The 23,964-nt window shown below is 42.5% G+C and overlaps 2 protein-coding genes across 2 annotated transcripts; one reads left to right on the top strand and one right to left on the bottom strand.

Annotated features, from left to right (window-relative positions):
* Positions 1–1,064: 1,064 nt before the first annotated feature.
* T265_10204 (hypothetical protein) lies at positions 1,065–10,288 on the top strand (the record flags this gene model as incomplete). The annotated part of the gene is made up of 6 exons (XM_009176506.1): positions 1,065–1,133; positions 1,175–1,363; positions 1,400–1,474; positions 1,526–1,621; positions 1,668–1,757; positions 9,859–10,288. The coding sequence occupies 6 exons, from the start codon at positions 1,065–1,067 to the stop codon at positions 10,009–10,011; spliced, it is 672 nt and encodes a 223-aa protein (XP_009174770.1).
* On the bottom strand, positions 7,417–7,665 carry T265_10203 (hypothetical protein; the record flags this gene model as incomplete). The annotated part of the gene is made up of 1 exon (XM_009176507.1): positions 7,417–7,665. The coding sequence occupies one exon, from the start codon at positions 7,663–7,665 to the stop codon at positions 7,417–7,419; it is 249 nt and encodes an 82-aa protein (XP_009174771.1).
* Positions 10,289–23,964: the final 13,676 nt, after the last annotated feature.

The raw sequence follows: 23,964 nt of genomic DNA on the forward strand, positions 1-23,964 counted from the left end.
ATGCTAGGTTGGGTATACCATAATAAAGAGGGCAGATGGAACAGACTTACTAACAATTGTTCTCTTTAAAATAGTTCGTCGTTGGCCCAGAAACAATAATCCAATTATGGTGTTCCAGGGGTCTTCTTCTGAACGGCTCTCACATATAATAGATTTCGAAAATGGTCTGAAACGTTTTGATCTCAGAGTTAGCACATGAGGCTCGCGAATGACCGCTGCAAGCCTGAGCGGAATCAGATGAGAGAGTCGAAGCACGTGACCACGCTTGTATTCTGTGAATTTGTACATGTGCGCGTATTTGTAGTTTTTCGTATTCAAACAAAAAGCGATTATGCAATTGATGAAGTGCGCAGTGTTATAGTGGAAGCAAACTAAAGGTACAAAACGCCACACTGGACATATTCTTTCTGGAGTTCCACCATCTCCAGGGGTACCTGTTGGGCAGGCTTTGGCCAAAATTATTTCACCGATTCTCCGTCGGAAAGTAGTAAACAGCTTTTCAAGTTTTGAGCGCACAACTTCATAACAGAAACAATTTTTCATTTCACGTAGTTGGTTAGTGAAATAGTTTTCCCCGACGACCGTTCACGGAGCACCTAAATCCCAGTCCAAATCACATTTAGATGTTTTTTGGGAGTACTCGCGCTGGCAATCTTACTACTCCGCGCTGAGAATTAGAAGAGTGGTGCTACGAAAATTCTTCGCTTGTACTTTTCGAGTGAACGGAAGCCACTGAAAAATTAACTGACATGGCTCAGGGCGCTAGGGTGTGAGCCCCGGTGCTGTGTATCAGTCCGTGAAATCCATGGGACAGAATGACACCGTTTCTTCGGCGATCGCACCCAGTTATCAACCCGCAATGCCATAAACTTCACAGTGCCGCTAAGAGCTTTCTGTATGAAATCCTGACGACATACTCCGAAAGCAAGGCTTACCCGTTAAATAAGAAGTCTAGGAGTCCTTGTCTTGTTGTTTTGGTCAATCGGTATACCAGTACCTCAAACGGCGGCGATTTAAAAATAAAAACCGCATTGTTCTGAGTCGCTCCTCCGACAGCAGTAGTAATGGTCTCGCTAAGTTGTGGATATCGTTGTCTTCAAATTATACTTGTCATCCTTAATACTTTTGTCATCGTGAGTTACCTCGTTCAAATTGGTCCAAATTGGCATTTTAGGCATGTGGTGTTGGCCTCATAGTTGTCGGGAGTTTGGCCGAAGTTTCTTTGAAGACTTTCGGAGAATCTAACGAAACCAGCATCCAAATTATCGTTATTTTCATCATTTGTCTCGGATGTCTCACATTTTTAATAGGATTTTTGGGGTTCTGTGGAGCATGCCTGAAAAATGTCTGTATGCTCATTACCGTGAGTTAGTTTTCCTCCAAGTTTACATGATCATAGTATGCTATACTGCTTGGAGTGACGGCAGTTGCACAAGTCGTATGTGGAATCATTGGCCTTGTTCTCCGCGATAAGGTGGGTAGAGAGCTGTACATATAACTGTATAACTTAATTCTCTTATTATAGATCCCCGGATTGGTAAATCACAATCTGGATGTGCTGTATACAGAGTATAGTGCCAACAAAGATGTTCAAAAGTTGATTAACGTGATCCAGAGTGAGGTGAGGTTATCGTTTTCGTTGTAATCTTTGCGCACGCGACCGTTAGCTGAAATGCTGTGGAGCGACTGGAACGTGGGCGAACCCGGGGTCTGAACCAGAATCTTGCCGCAGCCCAGAAGGTGTCGTTTACAAGGATGTAAGCTGTTCTTATCGTTTATAGTTTACTGTGCTGTTCAGTCGATATCATCATGAGCCGCCAATCTTACTGTTTCCACCTCGTTCCGATGTTCACAATGCCGAAGAAAGCCATGTCATTGCAATAGTTTGGTAACCTTAGCGTTCAAGATGGTAGGTTGGTAGATTACCGGAGTTGGGGATAACTTCGCCAAGTTAGGTCTGGATTTCACATTGGCGAAGTAGCAACTGAACTTGATTTTGTGACTTAATTTTTGTGAACTTAATTTTGTGACGGACCCGCAAACATGATCATTCTTCAAACGTCCAGAGTTGGGTCTACTTGACCTGACGTTTTTTCACTCTTTTGATCTTCCAAAACAATGGCGGCGCCTATTAATCAAAGTTGTTGGTCCAGATAATACAAGTGTGTGCCATATTTGAAACGACCCAAACAGATTTAATCCACGGCTTGTTGTTCGCCTCATAACCGCAAGGTACAGGACGTTGCTATCAAACTGGATGTGATCAAACTCAGAGCTCCTGCCTGCAGACCAGCCAATCGTCTCGGGGGATAAATTTATGAGGAGCGCCAATAACACATATTCAGCGGTTTGGGACCTCACAACTAAGTGCTGAATCACCAGCCGGAATATTGCAAGTTATAAACTCTTTGAGTTTCGTGGGGTGCACACCACTAATGGTCCCCAGTATGAATGAAATTGCCGTTTAATGCTAATTGGCTTTTTAGGATAGGGTGGCGTTTCTGACAAGACGGAGTCCCAATTATAATTTGCGTACCTGGGTTGTTGTGTCGGCACCGATGAACCAGTGAGACGGGAGTCACCCCTCGATGATGGAATACGAGAGCAGCTTTTTCCATCCTATTACATTTTGACACCACCGTGGTTTAAGTTTGTCCGACGGTGTAATCAAAACTGTGGCTTCAAAGTCACATGTATAAAGTCTCTTGGAAATTGACCAGTCGTATCCCCCGAAGCGTTGGTCTGGACTAATGAGGACATCAGTTTAACAATGCTAAGATACGCCGGACAGTCTCAGGACGACGGTACTCTCAAGCAAAGAGTGAGATATGGACGTTGCATAGGCCACACAACTTCATAGGCCCGTCCAAATTCCGTATACCCTACGGAGTTCCCCTATTCAGCTGTATGCTGAGAAGAAACTACAGAGAACGGACAGTCCATGACTTGGCGACAAAGCAGGAAAGCACTAATCGAGTGGATGACTTCTCCCCCGTAGATATGGACTCCGGAATTCACCTCACTATTGACTGGTGACAACGGCGGCCATGGGCTAACCACACAGTGAGTGGCTCTCTTGCATCCAAGATATTGCTTTCAGTGCACAGCTGCTTAATGTTGCACTCCATCAGACAATAAGAATTACTCAACGTGAATTAACTTGCTACGCTATTATTTCCATTTCTTGATAACATCGCCCGTACTCTTTCACTTTACGGTGACCGAATGCTGCAACAGTTTCAGCCAATATGCTCTAGGAAACTGGGCTATAGCCGGCAAACTGACTGGCTGACAATGTGTCTAAGGCTGCACTGACGGACAGCTGTGTAAAGCTTGGGCTCCATGACTATGAATAACATAATGCCGTGCACCATTCCAAACTATGTGTTTCGGATGGCTATCCATGTACGTTTAAAAAACGCGAAAAGCAAGCATACACACTTGGTAAGTAGTAATGAAGGATGATTTGGTAAATCACACAGAATTTTACGAAAACTCGCAATCGAGGGAAAATCTGTTACAAACCGACTCTCCGAAGCCAAAGTAAAGTGTAACCAGGGAGTCTGGAGCACGTAAATTTAATAGCTTCCTCGCCCTGCAAAAGCACCTTATCAGAACTTTGAAAAAATCAATTTTCTTCGGGCAAAGTTCAATAGCAGGAGCTTCAATGCTGGGAAATCAAAAATTTGTGTACTGATATCTGAAGCTTTGGTATGAAAAAAGACACTGGCGGCGCATACAGAAGGACCCCCATTCTAGTGTGTTGGCAGCATTACAGAGTGCATTTACCTACAAACACTCAAACGGGTCATCCAGAAAAACACCGAAGTGTGGACAGGAGGAGGCCATTCTATAGTCGCTAGCACAATATTTTATGGATATCAACCCACAAAAGAATGCGGCAATGACTGAAGTAAATGATCTGTTTTTTAGACGCACTGAAGACATGCAATAGTGGCCACACTGTGATAGTTGAGCCAATTTTGTCGGCACAGCGGTGTTTATAACGAATTACTTGTCAAACATCAAAGGTTTAGCAATCTGTAACGTCGAAGTTGCCATATTTGGTCAGTCACGGAATCATCCACAGACCAGAAGCGAGTGAAAATATAAGCTGCTATGACGAAACGGATAAAGTATTCACAAAAGGTGAATCGTAGGGTAATGGGGTCTTACAGTGTTAAATTCGTAGAGAACAGCTAATGCAAACCGCATCCTGGATAATCAGTGTTTTCAGTACCACACACTATGATGGCATCTGACCTCGTACTGTAATGTATTGCAACACCAACCATATCCAATATATCTATGGGCCACTAATACTCCTTGGGTAAACACACTAGAAAATTCTGGATTGGGATGAGGCAAGAATCACCAGGCCTTAACTGCCATTTGGTAAGTTTACCTACTACAATTAATTCACTGATCACTTATGGGAACCAATCGGGCAGCTGGCCATCTCCTTTCTACACTGTAATCCAACTACGCCGGATTCAGAGTTAATGAAGGTGGTCTTTTTTCACCCAAAATCAAAGGCAAAATGTTCCATATTTTCTGGCGGGAGGGAAAGGTAGTCCATCGTCATCACCAGTGCAACGTGAAGCTGGGTATCGACGTGGAGGTGTCACAGCATGATAGGATGTGACAGACGAAAATGAACATGTCTGTCCTTTACAAACATATGGGCAACCAAGCTCCTCTCTGTATTTGTTGTTTATGAAAGCGCATAAAAAATTAGATTGCTTATGTCATGATTTCAACTCTGATGGGCCCACTTAGTTTGGCTGATTTCTTATCAAAGAAGACTGATGAGTATACCTGAATCAGAATATACAGGCGTTTATATTCCTCTGACAGACCCCACTGAACGTAATTCCCATTAAATACATAAACACTAAACCTCTGTTGCAAATAATATCCTTCAACCAAGGCCTGTCGTCTTTCAAAAATGGAGGTATTCTCGGAGATAACTACTTTTGACGAGGAGTACTTCTCATACCGGGCATCGTTTTCTTGTTCCTTGGTATTCGTAGAAACACACTATAGGAATGTGAGAAATGGTTCATCGCATACGATTTGAAACCTCGCTTAAACTTTATGCCAGCCAAAAGTGTCAACTCTATTTCGTACAGTATCTGCTTATTCTCAGATGGGTCACTTCGGTTTACATATGATGAATGTATGTTGTGATAATGATGTATGTGAATGGTTTTAAAATTAAACGTGTCCTCCAGGGCCTCGAACCAATGGACGCGAATACGTTTAAAGTCTTATGCATCACTGGTGAAAGCATCTGGCATGTTTTTCCCCACGGAACAAATTACAAAGAAGACGCCACCTGAGATCGACAGCATTTTTACTCAGAAACATCGCTTATTCTGAGAAATTCTTCATACTGGACTGTGGCTGGCGAGGAATTAACACTATTTTTTTGAAATTATATGGCCTTCTGGCGAGATCATTTTTGGAAGTCTGAGTGTTCCGCTGATACTCAGTACTCTTTGAAATGTCCCTCTAAATTCGGGAAAGACAGATTTAGCTAGCAACTTTGATGTCATCCTTAACTACGACGAACAGGCTTTTAACGTGATTGCTATTCTGATGGTCTAAACCCGGATGGAAAACACAAGTATGTCCTGCCTTATTCAGTTACTACAGTAATCACCCCACAATAAATAAGCTTGTGAAGATCAAAGCGACATTTGATAGAATCTAAACAGACCTTGGGTTCCTAAAAAAGAAACAGACTCAAGCATAACACAGGATATACCTCTGCTTATAAGTTCAATGAAACCCAAAGCGTACGGCTACTCATCCAGTCAACATGGGTATAGACTCTGTTTGTGCCACGCGCCTCGAGTTGACGCAAAGTTTAAAATGTCCATGATTACTAACTCAATATCAGCCTTAGAAAACAAATGTGGAACAGTGTATGATGGGATGTTAGGATAGAAAAGTGAATAAAAGTGAGGAGATTGTCGAATGTGACTTAAGTTTTAAGGTATTTGGAATGTAAAACGAGTAGAGTTGATCAAATAGAACACAGCCACAAAATTAAATAATATAATCAAGAACAACGCGCCAACGTGAGTAAGGCTGCTATTTGGCTTAACGGGTCTGTATGAAGGAGTTTGCGACGACTAGGTGAAGCGAGAGATAAACCCATGAATCAACATACCCTTCCAGAAGGCAATAACTGCCACACATAGCAAGGTTTACACCTGCCCCTTAAACCACAGTGTAGAGTTTGTCTTTGTTTGCACCAAATATATCTCCTCAAAGAACCATGTGGCAATAAAGGAACTAGTGCAAGACAACTAGTCATCACATTCTAACGAACGAAATTTCCTTATCTTGCTTGCTAATATTCCTTCAAAATTCCAGACCGCTACTTGATGAACTCGTCCTTCTCTCCCTTGGAATACCCCTGCTATCACTTCTTTAAACCGCACACTCATCAGCACTAAGTCACTAAACTTCCAATGGTACTTCTGTGTCACCCATCTCCGTCTGATTTTGAAGTTTTCGAATGGAGGATATTACATAACGTCTGAGCGCTGCTGGTTCCCCTTGGCTTTAAGGACAGCCATGCTCAACCTATATGCTTGGCTAAAGACGATAATGCAGCCATTTGTTGTCGGCTTCTGCCTAGATTTTTTGACTACGTGTCAGAAGTATAAACAACTTGAATTTGTGTATCAAGCTAGCTGTAGCTCCCCTCCTTGTTCCACGATTTCGTTTTTCACAAAGGGTTCTCATGCAAATGAATTATCATTGTTGTAAGGTACTGGAGCACCAGTCATCTCTTTTTGTTTCTCTGGAATACCTGAATATCCAGGAAAGAAATACGAAAGCAACAATAAATGAGCCTATGGTAAGCGAATGGGCCATCTCAGTATGCAAGGCGCGCCATATCAAGAAAGTAGAAGATAACTAAACCTCTCTTAATAGTGTCATCCATCTGCATAATCACAGTCCACAGGAGCTGAAATGGGGAAATGTCGGCTGACTCCAACCTTTAGCAATAGCACAGTCATCTGTGCACACGGCAATTCCAAGTGTGCGCCACATTCTACGTCCCTTCATTTTATAACACCTTCAGAATCCAAGACTTTATTAATATCGACATGAGCCTGTCAGTCAGTCCCATTTGGCCTTACAGCTACTGGTGTTCACTTTGGCCATGTGATATTCTTTTGGCAAGGTGACAGGATTCCTATTTAGATCATTCACTAGGAGAAGTTGTTTCGTTAGACAAGTACTCTTTTTGGACCAAAAGGAGCGGCACTACATGTCCTCCCTATAGTCAGCTGGCTTAACTGAGCGGCTCTCGTTTAGTTGCATATGATAATGACCAAGTAATTCTCAAACTCTCAAACAAGCTAATGCCCTAAACGCCTTTCCCCAAGAAGAACATTAGTTGAGTAGCTTTTCCGCAATGCGCTCAACCGTGGCATCCTTGATCGTTGTGGCAGATTTCTTCAACTCCCAAATGACCTCTGGGTTTTCCAACAGAGTTGCGGACATTACCAGCGAAATGTCTGCATCGGGCTTCAGAAGTGTGAGTTCTTTGAGCCAAAGCGACTTTTTTCGAAGTGAGATACGGAAAATCTCTGGAAGAGACGCCAGTGGGGCACAAGTCGCCAATGATACGCATCGTTGCATTCGTTAATAGGGTCCACACTACTGATAAAAACATTGATCAATGGGATGAGTTATCACCATTGTAGTGCAAGATTATGTTGAGACCTGTCCACAGCAAAATACAGCCAACAGATAAACACCATTCTTGAAAAACATGCCTCGATAACTTAGTAGATGGAACAGCGGCCGTTAATGCAACTTAGGTCTACAATTAGCGAAGTAATTAGTTAGTTTTGGACACTTTCAAGATAGTCAATAGCCTAACAACTTAATCAGACTGCATGTGAAAACACGTGGGGTTCGTACATCTCCATTTTTGAAGCGGAATAATTCAGATAATAAATGATTCTTATTCCTCCAGATTTCAAACTCTCCGGGCTCTAGTTTCGCATCTTAACTGATGTCGAGCAGTAGCTTCTTGATAGAGAAGTGAAGTAGTGCTATATTACTAATCAGACGGTATGATGGTGTAAATTGGTCTACTTTCTCTCCTATTGGCTTGTATTGCAACATGCCATTGTAATCTTCTTTGTGGGACAGTCAACTTCTACACACCAGGAAGGACCCTGTGGGGCAATGTCTCTTGTTTCAAGTCATGATCTTTGGGTTTGGCCGCCTCACTAGTACCTTTTGCGCTGGTGGAACTCCTTTGCTACCCAAGGTAGGTAGCAAGGCGAAAACAACCGGTGCTTACCATATGTATAAGCTCATTTACAACTTAAAACTCAGCCTAAAAATTGTGCAGCAATCTACACGGAAGTTACTGATAAGTACGATTGCTGCTTCTTCCAAGGACCGGAGTAAAATCAGAGCTTGACTGGTGGACAATGGTGGGCAGGTTGCACCAAAAAGATGAGTTTCGGCTTCGAATATAACGGACGAATTAGTCGGTGTACTTAGATCCAAGCATGAAAAAACGTAGAGCCCGCGTGTCCAATTTTGTGACATAAACGTGCAAGAAATTCCTAAATATTGGCTGGACCAGTTACTACTTTTTTCAGGAAACCGGAGTAGAGCACCTATGAGCTTACTAATTAAAACTGGGTCGTGTAAAAGACATTCATGTGGCGTTTCCTCCAAATACGTCAGCACAGACAAAGGCGATCCTTACTTTTCCGTTTCTTTTCACCTAAACAAATGGTGATGCAAGAGAAACAGCGTGAGTTGTCTTGTTGAGAAAAACGTATTTTGCTGAAGCAAGCTTTGTCTACATAGTCGTTAAGTATCTCCCAACATTTGATGCGCAACCTATCATCTATCAGAAATCTTCGTTCCAACAAGTGGAGCCGGTGTTTGACTGATTTTCAATTTTCGAAGAATGCTGTGTTCTCACGTTTCCATAGCAAATTAATTTGATAGTATACATCATGAATAGCGATGAACGACCCCAAGATATGCGTATTCCTTTGGTATTCTACTGAGCAGCTCGGCACACGTCATGGTTTGTCTTCCGTGAATTTGATTCGTATGTCTTTGGCAATTGTCCTTGAATTAAAGGCTCTCGGATGTTGAGGCAAGTGACATTAATAGTATTCTGTGAGCGTGAATTCATTGATTCATTCACTGTGCGATTTTGAAGTATAAGGTTCAAATGGGCTACCTAACTCTCGATCACTTATTCTGCAGTCCTCCGCCAGAATGTGGCAGTTTTGTCATCCAATCAATTTCACATGAAGCAATAGAAATTACGGGTCCTTAGAGGCGATCAGTGTGAAATATTGGACGTTATGGAGGCCTTTCTAGTCGGCAACGAATGTGACGGGTAGGCATTGTCAACCGAGAACAAATTATCCTGTAAAGGCAATTCCACACGGAAAGAGGCTGTACTGATCTTAAATTAACCTCCAAAAGCGATTGTGCTTACATTGATTTCTGCATCATTCTTTCGAAAGTCCAGAACATCTGCAGTTTTGTCAAAGACAAACGTCCCGGTGAGGGTGCGACCTCTCATGCAACCTTTGGGACCTCTTTCCGTTACTGGCAAACTTTTGACTATAAAAATTGATGTTAAGTACGGGGCGATGGGATAAATTTCCCACTGGAAGGAAAAATGCCTTGCTCTGGAATTTTTGGAGCACGTACGTACTCGTTGGTTAAATTCTACTCAGCAAAGTATTTCACCAAATGTGTTTTAAACACGCTACACGCCTTTAAATTCGATGAATTAAGTGTGTTTCATTCTACTTATCGGCTAATTTTTGCCCGCTTTTCCAGGGCTGTGTTCCGAAAGTCGAAGAGTTCATCCAGGAAAATATGGTTGCAATCGGCGTGTGCGTCTTCATTTTTGCACTAATTCAACTCATCTGTATGACGTTTGCCATCTGTGTTGTGCAAGCTTTACGGAAAGGAGAAGGCGAGACGGTATAGACAGTTGCGGTCAAGCCCGAACACCCTTCACGGTCATTGCCAATCATATTTCAGATGAATTAACTGTCCGCGGTCTGGTATGAACACTTGTCACCCTCCCTCCACTTTCTAATCATTTTTGTGTTTGGTGGAAGAATTCACACCATTGTTCACAGAGATTTCACGGTTCGTTTTTTACAACAACTACTACTACTGTCATCGAGGCTTGGTCACATTCACCAGCATTAATTTTTTGGTGTTTGAGATTTATCGTCGAAATAAATTTCCATTGCTTGGGTTTAAGTTTCTTGCGTGTTTCGTTCTCTGTAAGCGAAATAATGGCCGGCATCCTGGCCAGCATGTGACCAGCATCCCGGGTTTATTTCCTTCACATAGGTATCACCAGGTTTGTAAGCTCAGCTAATCAAGTCCCTTAGATCAGCTCCGGTGAATGCAGGTTGAAACATTGGGACTATTATATTCATCCACTTTCAATATCTCGATGTCCTTTACCGGTCGTATTGCAAATATTCCGACTGGAGAATGGGATGCCGATGAGGCCAACAAAGACTTCAGGATTTGAAAATTGTTTCTGTGGCGGAAACGACCGCAAACAAAAGGGCTATGCTGACGCGTGGACTTTGTGCGACAGCTAGTCTTAGATACTTCCAGGTAAGTGTATATTTTGCAACACCTGAACACCACCAGGCTCGATATTTTGGATGCGGTGTTTGTCTGCTGTAAAGGAAACCACAGGCTATCAGTGCACTGAAATAATAATCCCGTTCTTCCTGGCACTGAATGAACAGAATGAAGTCTTTAAAAGCTGTTTGGGAAATGTACTAATCCTCAGATAACAACAGCAACAACACTGGGATAGTGTGTGTATCCACCGAGCATGGAAATCGGCTTGGAAATGCTTCGTTACTGTGCACGGAGACATTGTCGGTGCATGTGCTAGCGATGTCTGCTCGAATGGTGACAAAAAAATGATCGAACTTGGCGTACAGTTTAACAACCAACTGACGCATTTCCTGTCTAGGTGTGGGCGCCCTGACAGTATTCCAGCCCTCGTGCAAAGTACGGCAGTGAAGCATCGGTGTTGAACACTGATGTCATGCTGTCGATGATGATGATGATGACGCATTTGAGCTGTCAGTATTCTGACACGCTGAAAACAGTACCTCCATTTCTGTTGCACGGAATTTTAACAGGGCTATGCAGATCAAACAAGGCAATGCAGCTTCAGAACAAAATTATCCATTTACAACCGCTCGTTAGCAGCTTAACGATTGTATGTTGGCACATTACTCCAACCTTGCTGGGAGAATAAGTGTGGTCAAACAATCAAAGAGTAAACATTCGAATGCTCAGTTTTCTGGTGAGGCTGGGCAAACGAACTCTGAGGGTTGATAGTTGCAAGTAATTTGCCACACTTCTGACTGAAATTAAGCATGCTTTATTTATCAACCAGACTAATAACTGCAGCTAAAGACTCGTCACCAGAATGTTGCAGTGGCCGCTTATTCTATACGTATGATAAAAGTGGAATTTGAGGTGGTACCCCTCGCTAAAGCTTTTAAAGGCAAAGTACATGTGCATATGTGCCATCGCAGACTTCCAGTTCGTGGGGATTTCGACTCAGTCAAGTGGATGTTTACTTTTGTAACATTCCTGTAAATGTATGTTTGACAATATAACATCTAGCTTCACGACCCAATACACCCGTACATTCTGCGAAAACTTGTGTGCACTTGTTGAACTACCTGCATCGAGAACACACAAGTTCTTCCGGAGACAGAAGTGCATGGGACGCAAAGCGATCGGATCCAAAGCCAACCCCGCTGGCTCAGCTAGAAGACGTACATGGTATTGAGCCGTATTGCGAAACAGTGTTCATTAAAACCTTAGAAATCTGACGCATGAGGCCCACAAGGACTGTGGTCCCAATAAAGGCTTCAATTGAATTCAACTTTACGCCGACCAAACGTAACATAATACTCATAAAGTTACTGGAAACCCTCTAACAGCCCACGGCCAATTTTGCCCTTTTCTCATCAGATAGGCCCAGCCTCTGAGTTTCCGTTAAATGTGCGTTCTCTCTGAACCCAAATTGTATGTGAATAGAAGATCTACAGACAGTTTGTGCAGAAACGAAAGTGGTGCTTACCCTTGGCACTGACGTGGACACGAGTAGGAAAGATCGGCAGACGAATGTTCAGAGCCATCACATGGTATTACAATGGCACGGGCAACAGTTACTTTTTAATCATCGAGATATTGGCTTCACCCGTCAGTCTGCCTTATTTTCAGTGTACTGCTACACCTTCCCAAATAGAGCCATGTACGTTTTACCGGAAGACACCCATTACCACATTTCCATCTAAGCATGCAGACCTTAGATGCATTAATCCCACTAGTTGAGGAAACTTCTGATGTGTAAAGAAGATGCAACTTGGAAAAGGGAGGGGTCTCTTATTAGCCTACTCAGAAAAAACGAAAAATAACCACTAGGACTCATCCAAAACATTTGCCTAGGGATGACTGACACGACTGCTAGTGAATTCGGTTTTCCATTTAAAGTTGTTGCGTACCAATGATTGTTTGGTTGGATTTATTAGTTTGTGACTTGTTCATCGAGCTTCACAGAATGTTCCTCCACCCAAATACCGATATTATCTAGTTCATTCTGGTTTTTGTTTAATCGGAGTTTGCCAGGTTTGCTGACAGGAATCGTGGATCAACTCTATCCAGTCAGCCTTAGATCGCCTGAACGACAGATGTTCTGTCACTTTGTAAGGTAAATTGTTGACTTGTCGACATACTCTCTTACAGGACTCGCTTTATTCACATAAACATTGAAACGACTAAAACCACTGAGGACCTAATAGGTAGGATATTACTTACTGATAGTCTCTGCAGAGCAGCACTCCAGAGGTTAAGCCTACTAACTTGATTCAACCTTGGGTGGGCGTACGTACATTGTCAGCCCTAGGTAAACCCCAAAAAGCTTCCAGTTAGCACTCAGACAGCGATTTCAATTAAAAAAAAACAAATAAACACCTAAATTGAGTTATGTACAGTTCATGTTCACAGCAAAGCGGTTTGGTCACTTGAGTCACTTATGTACCGACTAAGGGTTAAGTAAGGGGCTGGCTATATGGACATTCAAAAGTCACACTTATCTATAAAGTCTCAGTTCATGGACCACGTATTTCACGCTGGCATTGAAGTTTCACGGGTCATCCACGCACAATAAAGTGTCACGCATTCCGTGTCAATAAAAACAGTACACCCGAACATAGATCATTTTTGCATGTTCATAGTCACCAACTAAAAGCACTGGGGGTATACCAGCACTTTCAGATCCCATCCGTAATGTATGCGACCAGGATGGAAGTTCGAACATGCGAGAGCCTAGCCACTTCCTATCCCCTAAATAGTTCTCAAGCATAATATGACTGAAAATAAGATCCAAAAATTAGTAAAATAATAATGAGAAACTTTTAATCAAAGGTTTAGTCAAATTTATAATAAGATGGACCCTTTTGTACACGCCGGTGTACTGAACATAGTATATTAGTGCTCAAGAAAAGAAACGGGTTGCGTTGATTCATAGACTAACCTGTCAGGCATTAAATAGTCGACGCTCTGCTTGAGGTGGAAAGCATCAATGTTTTGCTCATGAAAATGATAAAATGAGGTTGGAAACGGGGGTGTCAGGCAGCGTAAAGTCTGTTCATTTTTAGCAGTGTAAGAAGATCCACGCATGAAGACTACTGCTCAGTGAGGTTACTATTTTTTATCAGTCGGTTGCTGTCTGTATGGCTATCCGCTTTTTATCAGAATTGTTGCAGAGTTGCAAGAAATTTTTTGTCCTGTGTGTGGTAAGACAAATGGGACACGCTTTGTTCTTTCAAGGACGGATGGACGATGACAGATTCAATTTGCCTGACAGGATAGAGTCGTATGGTTGCAAAAACGAGAGACGATCATCGGTTGTGAAGCAGGAGACAAAATCATAAATCACATATGTGAAAATTCCGACTGAACTTGGGTCTTGACTTTCTCAAGATGCTAGAAAAAGGATGAATAAAGTTCTGTACAAGGAATGTGTTGAATCAGGCCGCCTCCTGGTTCATTTGGTGCGATATGCCAGTACCACAATACAATTTCATGCGTGTATAAATCTCCGAAGAACATATTTTGAAAGCTACAGTCAAAAACAACTTTTGACACCGTTTAGGTAGCTCAGGAAATGAGAGAGACGGGCTCAAAGTACCTAGAGTCGTTTTAAGCACTTACTGTTCAAGTATGCATGAGTATAGCTGATGAGACGTTCTCCCTCGAATGGGAAAGCAAAAAACAGCCCCTACAGAAAAGTATCATCACAACATGTTCGGGGTGTCCAAGTGGTAAGTTTATTTTGATGGAGGAAAGTAGACTCAGAATGCTTAATTTCGGACTGAAAAGCAACAGTATATATGAACAAAGGTCCAGACAAGTGAGTGGCTAGAAGATCGTCAGCGTAAAACAACCACCCAAGAAGTTGCATTAATAGAAAGCACAGCGGAATTTCTCCCTGTGTAGAGCGGACCTCAGGTCAAAATTAGGTAGCTAGCTAATCACATCAGGTGGCAGTACAACCACAGTCAGAATACAACCCACATACTAGGGGTAGCTTACTCACACTGGGAAACGTTAAACGTCATTCTTATGCACATGATCATGAGCTCTCCTTATAGATGTGGTGTTCAATCACCTGTGAAGAGAACAATTGGCTTTCAAAGAGGTCCAAGATCCTGAAGAATACGAAATTTCTTCCGAGCAAGAACCTTCATTAGAGAAGGATCATTTTGGCCTATCTTGAGAGTCTTGTTTTCGGAAGAAAATCTAATTTGTTTGAGGTAACTGTGAGGGATTGATGCCAAAATGCTTCCGACAAATAACTCATTCTTATTTGGCTGAGTTAGTTTTTGGTCTAGACATCACACATCTCGTGTATATTGTTTGCTACTAAACGGAATTTGCGGCCGTTATTCCCGAAGTGAGCTTGTCCGTTATTCGACGAACCGAATGGCTCATGCTTACGTTGGAAATAGGCTTTCTTCCCACAACCAAATAGGGGAAATCGGCCTCAAGTTTTTCTCGTACCGGAGCACGCTAGCAGTGCGAAACCGTACGAAATTGATTTAAAGGCAACTGACAACCGAGGCAAATGTTTTGCCACTACACCAACAACTCGCACTGCATTTATAACTCATCAGGTCTGAATAGACAAATGTGCTCATTCTCAAATAATTCAGCTGTGAGAACAAATCTAAATATTTTTCGATGATTTCAGCTGAATCCTGGGATTCACTGTTCCTCTACATGAAAGTTGTCTTTTCCTCTTTAAACGGCATGACGGTGAATAAAAGTATTCGTGATCGTATACACATGTGGCCCAGCACGCGAAGTGTAACTGCGTTAGACTGCAGTGCACAGGGCACGCTACTCGAACTTTCAATGACCATTTTTTTCATGGATGACAAACATTCGAATCGAGTGTATCGGCCACCAGTGAGCAAACTAGTGGAAGCCAACACATAGTTGAGGCCTGTGACGCAAGGCTGTCAGGCTGAGATAAACCCATGGGAACACCACCAGCAAGCAACTATGCACAGACATGTATATCTTTGTAATGTACTACTCATAAGGTTGCTGAAAATTTGTTGACAGTCCACTTGGAACCAAATTGCACGAAATTCGCGAATATACACTCATTTTCAAACTAATTTGGTTTTTCGAGAGACTCATCTGGAACCCAGCTGAATCTCTCGTTTGTGATGTTCTCAGGCATATTGCGAGCTATCAACTGGCCTGATCATGATGTGCGATAATGAGCGCAGGCGTCTGCTGCTTGCCTACCATGGGCGCATCGGTGTCACCTGCAAACTTCTCTCAGTTTCATCGTACTACCACACCCTTCTTCGGAGGCTGCCCATTAACGCACTTTCAAGATTTAATGGATAATCCAGCAATATGCATTAACACTTATTAGAAAATGCGATAAATTTTCCCCGCTTCCGGCTTTTTAAATTTAACCACCTACAATCCTATCTTACTCAGATAAGTAAATCCGCTCGATCTACAAGGTTCCGGAATGCTCGTTTGTTTTGCGACAACGTGACTGTCATTCTTCAGGCCGTGTCAGATCTTCAAGTCATCTAAAATGGAGGCTCCCGTTTCTCAAACTTACCCTGGGGTTCTACTAGTAACGGACCATTTTCGAATTCCGATCTTCGGCCGACCGCAGATGACCTCTTTTGAAATGCCAGTTTCATTAGACCTTACCGGTCCAACCGAGTTCTCATTAGATGATACTTTCATTCTTTTGAACTCAACAACTTTCCGCAGTCCTACCTACGGCCTTTTGAAAAGGTCAGATAGGACGTGCCATACGCTAGCGATAAGGACGGTCCGGTGCTCAATGTGTGACCTTGGTATGACCCATTTTGCATGATCCATTATTGCAATTCTAGGATTATAAATTTTGGTGTAAATGACATTGGCACTTAAAACGGCCACACTTACGCTGAGAAAGTAACTCACGTTAGTGGTTCGATAACTGATGAACTCTGTTCGCTCATGTGTGTCGTGTGCCTAGTGTGTAATGAAGACGAGCTATCGGTATGTGAGTCCAAAACTTTGTAGCGCATTTTATAGTCAACACGTTTCGTCTATCAGTGGTTCAGGAGGAAGATCCATAGCGGATACAACCAAGCTATGCACGAAATAAACCACCACAATTCTTGTCACGGGGACTCACGGCTTCGCACAAAGTAATTTGTTTGACTCTGCTAAGATTTTCTTGAACCTTTGGGTTTTCCAGTCATCTAGTTTGAACTGTTTCATGCCGAGTGCTGTAGGCTTGCAAGTTATTTGAGGTGGCTTACAGCTGTCCCAGTAGCCGCGTGGGTGGTCATGTGACCACTCCATCCGATCGATAACCAAAAGTCCAATCAGAACAAGTGCTCTGGTTTTGGCGAACGAACGCAAGACAACGGAAGGTGGCTGGATTATGGACACCCTCAACTCACCTTCGCAAACAGTGTTCGTCATTTGAGTCATCTGCTGCGATGCAACTGAAAGTAAGCCAGCCCCGACCGTTTAAACTCTACGATGGGACAAGTTAAAAAAATTGTGTATAGACTAGAAAAAGGCTATCTCAAATGTGTTGACGCGATTTGTCAGAGTCGACTGATAGGTTGCACCTAAGACAGACAGGCAAGTGTGATACTGACCAGTTGGAGAAAATGCCTTACTGTTTAATTTTCTTAGGAGATCTGACTCATGATTCCATTTTGAAATGTTAACACCACTTATTTGGTTCATCTTGTCTCGAAAATACTGTAAAGTAAATGCGAAGTCGGATGGCTCTCTGGGCATTACACGTGATCTTAAACTTTCAAAGATTATCCGTCACTGCCACCACCACCGACCTTTGTTGATCAAAATTTGACTGAGATTTAGCGATTTCGTCAAACTCTTATCCGCAATGGCACTAACCCACCCCCCAGCGATCTGGTTTTACTAGAATAGATGATGTGAGAAAGCCAGCTCCTGCTCATTGTTTAGTTTCTTGCTCACCGACACAGTTGACACGTCTCCCACTGGAAACGCTCCCTAGAGATCTACATGAAATGCGACATAGATGTATGTTTTAGCTGTCTACTCAAAACTCGCACGGAAAACTCACTTTACTAATACATTTTGAAAGTGAAAACCCAAAAAGTGCCATCTGACCTGATCCACAATCCAATCAAGGAAGGGCCACAGTGAGGCCTTTGCGTTCATTTTGACGACGATGCATCCTGATATACAGCACATCTAACTGCATCTGGAATGCAGACAAACAGGTGCACAGTTTTGCCAATGGAAACCTGCAGTAGTTACAACAAGAAGTGGTCGGTGAGGGATCGGTATGGAGTTCCACGGATCGAAGCTTCTGATGTGCAAAGATTATGTGGATGGTTACGAGGATGCCTGCACAACGGCCATTCCAAAATGGCCGCACAGCAGCAATGAGGGCAAATGAAACATGGAGATCATTGGCTAAATCCAAAATACCAAAAATGTACATACATAGTACCTGTAACAAAATAATTGTGTCCATCAATCTTGATCTCGTAAGTGTACAGTGACCTGACCGAACTTAAAACAGCAAAAATAGTGAAAGCATTTTCAGGTTCAAACCAAAACCATTGCCATGCTACGCACTGTCTAAATTTTCTATTGTTTTTGTATGCCAGTTAGATGTGTATTCAGCTTCGTTAGGCAGGCTTCCGACTAAGTCAACTGGATTCAGTCGTCTTCTGCTGTTGATTTTCCTCCAGAGAGCATGCCGCAACACCGATCAACCACTTTGTTCACCCCGGTTGCTTCATCACTGCCATTTGCCTGGTTTAATGGTCTACAGAATTTCAAGCAATGGATCCAAGTGCGTGTGCTGGTGCTCGCGATCCCTTTGCGCGGAAATTACAAACATGTATAGGTACGCATAACAAACCTACGGAGTTCCCTGACCATTCGGATTTTGCAGAAGCATGCTGAGTGCCTCATCAGGAGTGCCCGTCTCCGCCGTTCCTTGTGAATAAGTCATGCGATTGTACTAGGATAGCACCAGGTTTCTTCGAATTCAGCTCCACTGTTTTTCCATCTTTGGCTTTAAGGCTTAATTATAATATTTGGCTGTGGGGTCGTGAAACACCATTGTCGGGCATGATATCGCTATCTATAAAGATCATGACTCCTGAATTTCGTTACTGAGTGGGCTTTGAAGCCCCCGCAAACAGCTTTCATCTATCCTCAATTTTTGAGAAAGTCTTCGAAACCATGGCATTTAATAGCTCAGTGACTTGAAATCCCAGACACTGGGTGGGTGACTCAAGGATAAGGATGCAGAAAGCTCTCCGGTAGCGCACCACTGGTCTTGTTCTGTTGCAGATCCATCGGATGCGCTCAGTTTCCGTTTTTCTGTCAACCTTGTGTCCCACTTGGACCCTAATTTGTTATCACTTCCAAAAACTGGGATGTGCAGTGTGTTAGCGGTCCCAAAAGTCAGAATTCCAGAGAAATCAAAGTAGGGTAGGCACCCTTATCGCTCATTTTGAAAAAAATCAATCTACTCTGAGACAGTCCCAGTGCCTATTTATTCAAAATGAGTCACAAAGTCCTCTACTGTCACCTTGTTTCACCGAATGCGATCAGTTTTAGTGGCTGTCCAAATTTGCTTGATCCGCCAACCACCTAGTCATCTAAGTAAGTTTTAAACGCACCGTCTTAACACAAGGTTAATGTGGCCTCCACCAGCCTTTGCATCACTTGTTTTTGTCTATGGCCTTATAAAGGCTGTATGAAGAATTTCAATCACAACTGCGGACCAATACGAGAGGACGTTAATTCTCACCTTTGTCGATATGCCGTGACATATTCTATTGCGGAACACATTTTCGTTGAAACCATGGGATAGGATTCCCATTGAAAATTTTGTGACGCGCTCAAACATGTGATTTAACCCACATCGTGCAAAGAAAATTTTTTATGTATTGATTAGGAACAGCGTAAGTAGGAGCTGCCAACGTAATTGGTTCAGTTCCATTTATCCACGGAAAGTCTTCTAGATATCAAAGAGTCACAAGTGTACCTCTCTCTTCGGTTATCCGATAAGCGTGAATTTCGAACTCGGACTAAATTGGTCGGTACCAAACTTTCGATATCCGATTAACATAAAGTTATGCTATTGGTTGGGTATTGACATCCTCCTCTGATGGTCGAAAATCTCTTGCACACAAGACTGGTGAAAGAAATCGTTTTATACAATACCTCATGAAAACCTTGGCATTATCCGCAAGAAGGCTTGGAAAAACTGGGTTATAATTGACAAATAAATCGTGCTTTAGTAATGATGAATCAATTTCCCTATAAAAAAGCTGTCTACTGGTTCTAAAAAGCAACTGTGCTTTAGCTGAAACGTATCTACTCAGTAAAATGTTTGTTTGTTCGCTTGATTCGTGTTTAAATTTACTTCCAAATTCGTGTTTTCCGTGCTCACAAGGTCCCAAATTCCTGGCGGGATGTTTCCGATGCCCATAAAATGCGACTTTTTAGTGTTACATTTTAAGCTCAAGATTTCATACCGATTTACAATTTTGCCCGAGGAATCTGCTTAATTCAAGGAGATGCTAACGTGAACGAATGCTATATTGTGTGGCCTACGTTCTGCCAGAACTACAGCCTCAACTGAGTGAGTGTGGCTTACTCGCCAGGCACCGAAGTGATGTAAAATCTGTGGTCAAATTCAGTTTGAATGGACCAACTAGCGAGTCTTCTGCATGTAAATCTCTGTGTAATTGGCATAGATCAGACAGTAAACCGGCGAAAGGCTTTTGACTGTTTCTTTTCTCACAGAATCAGTTGTCTTCTCAGCAGTTTTCAAATGGCTAATTTCAAGTTAGTTGTCACAATGGAAATGAACGTTAGTCGTAAAACTGTGCTTGTCGACTCCGTGAATGTTACCGACATGTGTCAGATGGTTGAACTAAGCAACAGGCACTAAAATGACCGAATTCAAGCAAACGAAGTTTTGCATCTGCATGACAGAATGACTATTAGCAGGAGCATTACCGCTGACGTGAGGATTATGTGAAGAATGAAGACGGTCCTCTGAGCAGTCCGGAGTTATGCTTTTTCACCAGCCTACTAGTCAACACGAGTGTTACATAGGTTCATGGTTGGTCTAGTTCGTCCCAATAGGTGACTGTGTTCCACCACACATGATTGGTTGGTTACCCTACTGATTTGCTTCACAGCCTATAAACTTTTATCTCTCTATCACAAAAAGTGCGAAACACCCGAGGCGAATTCAAAATTTAGTGCTCATGCTTGAGAAGATGCATCTCTTTTGTTTTACTTTCCTCATCAAAATGACAAGAAGCATCATTCTGATAAGCTCAACCAACAAATATTTTCACTGGGAGGATAAACAGAACGCTTTTTGTTCTCCGGTTAATGGTGTGTAGCAAGGAGCGCGAATTCAAAATTTAGTGCTCATGCTTGAGAAGATGCATCTCTTTTGTTTTACTTTCCTCATCAAAATGACAAGAAGCATCATTCTGATAAGCTCAACCAACAAATATTTTCACTGGGAGGATAAACAGAACGCTTTTCGTTCTCCGGTTAATGGTGTGTAAGCGAGGAGCGTGACGGCTCAAGTGGTTGGAGTGCGAATTCACTGACCGGAAGGTCCGTTGCTCGAACTCGACCTCTGCCTCTCGACTTCCCCTGTCTAGGCTTGGGGGACCTGGCATTATCCCAGCCCTCGTGCTTTCTTCGGGTGGCATGTCAACTAGGCACCGGAAGGGTGTTATAGCTAAACGATTTTTTAATGTGTGGTGTGGTCTGGTGGAGATTACGCTTGCGTTTTCCAACCGAAAAACGCAGTGCTCCAAAAGTTTAGGGCTTGTTAAAATGTGTTGATTAAGGTTCTGCTACAAAAACTTTCATTTCGTTAGGTTCTCCTCAAACCACGGAGTAGGCGCGCATACAGATTAACTGAAGCTGTCATTTCGGGTAAATCATCTCGATCGAGCATGAGTGTTTTCTCACGAGCAATGGATCTAAGACTTTCAAACTTTCCAGTTATTCCTCCTTACGTTGCGAGTCAGTCTAATTTCTTTATGGGATCGGGAACCTCTGATCTTTAATACCAGGGATACCCACCGTCTACTGATGCCCCTTTTCTTGTGAGTTCCGCTCTCAGGGGCTTATCAAATCTCCCCTTCGCAAAATTACTAACACAAGTTGCGAAGATCGCGTTCGAAAAGTCTGAAGATTTCTGATAGATGTACATCAGTCAACCAAATGCTGCAAAGACACAGAATTGAGGAAGACCCGTGGGCTACATCTACCCGATGAAACCCAAAGAAGACAAGACCGATCCTTGAACGTTCATGAATTTTCAGAAGCCTTATAAGCAATGTGTCATGCTTAAACAAAAATTTGCGCATTTTTTAACGCGCATTCTTGAGCACTAACTGTGACTCATTGTTAGCCACAAATCACAGCTGGAGGTTTGTATAAACGTTTGTTAGTAGAAGATTGCAGTCTCTTCTTTTAAATAGGCAAACGCTCCGCTAAACTGGAAAATTCTGCACGAATTATGGACTGAGGAAAACAACTCTCCAAGAGGTGATCGTCAAATTAGTGAGCACGGAAAACAGAGTTTTCACTTTGCATGCTTGATGCGTTCAATCTACCAACTCGTTATGTAAGGCTACCTTAGGATGGAGTTCACTGACTTCCAACTAAGGCTACTTCGTGAATACAGTTGAGTGCCAAAACGAGGATGATCGAACCAGTACCTAGCTCAAAAGAATAACGTGTTTCTTAAAGGAAACTACCCACAAGGTTGTTGCAAACTCTTTACAACCAACGAGATTGCAGTCTCTTCTTTTAAATAGGCAAACGCTCCGCTAAACTGGAAAATTCTGCACGAATTATGGACTGAGGAAAACAACTCTCCAAGAGGTGATCGTCAAATTAGTGAGCACGGAAAACAGAGTTTTCACTTTGCATGCTTGATGCGTTCAATCTACCAACTCGTTATGTAAGGCTACCTTAGGATGGAGTTCACTGACTTCCAACTAAGGCTACTTCGTGAATACAGTTGAGTGCCAAAACGAGGATGATCGAACCAGTACCTAGCTCAAAAGAATAACGTGTTTCTTAAAGGAAACTACCCACAAGGTTGTTGCAAACTCTTTGACAACCCACGACCGGTTCCGCCCTTCTGGCTCATCAGGTAGGCGCAGTCTCCGAGTTTCCGCCATCCTTATGATCTACTTGAACCCAAATTGCATTGTCTTCGAGAAATACACTTGCAAATCAATTTGGTTTTCACGGGAGACTCAACTGAATCTCTCGTTTCTGTTTCAGTGTTGCATCTTACCGCAAGCTAAATAAGAGGTAGGGTATTTCTGAATTTAGCCCCAACTCCAGTATCTTGCATTCCTAACAGAATAGTCTGAAAAAGGCCAAAAGAGTTTATATAACCCCACTAAACAATGCTCTATAGGGAAAATAGTCTTTTGAAGTTTTCAGTAGGAAAAAAGTGGGTCCATCGAGTTGGGATTATCATTTGTGCTGCTGTGTATCGAAGGATATGGAGAGCAAGAGAGAAGGAAAACTACTGATCCTAGAAAATTCGCCCGAGTTAGTCCAATTGAAAGAGCTCTCACATACCGACCGCAGGCATGCTTAAACGTCATTTTGCGGCAAAAGTAACAGACTGAAGATTATTTACACAAAGCAACGGTGAGTTTTATATGCCTCAAATTAGCTGAAGGTTCTTTCTGTTCTCTTTTTGTACTGCCCTAAATTTGGCACAGCAAACGCTATTTTTCATTTTTAGATAAGTAGACTTACTACCACGCCCCACCTAATTTATCCAGCTGCATTTTCACCGCAGATAACAGGCAGCTCTCGATGAAACGTGTGATGATTTTTGCAGCAAACTCAAAACAAATGCCTTGAAATTTTCATACTTACCAACTCGGTTCGAGATGGTTCACTGTTGACCTGGAGTGTCTGGATGTGGAATTCTCCCCAACCACAGATTATCACGCAGTTTATTTGGTAGTGGAAATAAAAGTAATTTAGACCGAACGTCTTGAAGGAATCTTATGACATCCTAGCGCGTTATGTACCTTTTCATGAATATTCGGAGACCGGCAGTTCCCACACTCACACTCCAAGACCTCATCACGCATTCATCAAATTCAAGTGTACTCCCGCAGAGAATTTACAGTTCTTATTTTTATATTACCGGAATAATTGGAAAAACCCTTCTTCCAATCTTGTAGTACCCAAATTATTTCTCCAGTTTTACAGAACGTCGACTTGTAACTGAAATACACAGCCTAACCTGCCCTA

Source organism: Opisthorchis viverrini (assembly GCF_000715545.1).
Source record: "Opisthorchis viverrini unplaced genomic scaffold opera_v5_345, whole genome shotgun sequence".
In the NCBI taxonomy this organism is placed as follows: Eukaryota; Metazoa; Platyhelminthes; class Trematoda; order Opisthorchiida; family Opisthorchiidae; genus Opisthorchis; species Opisthorchis viverrini.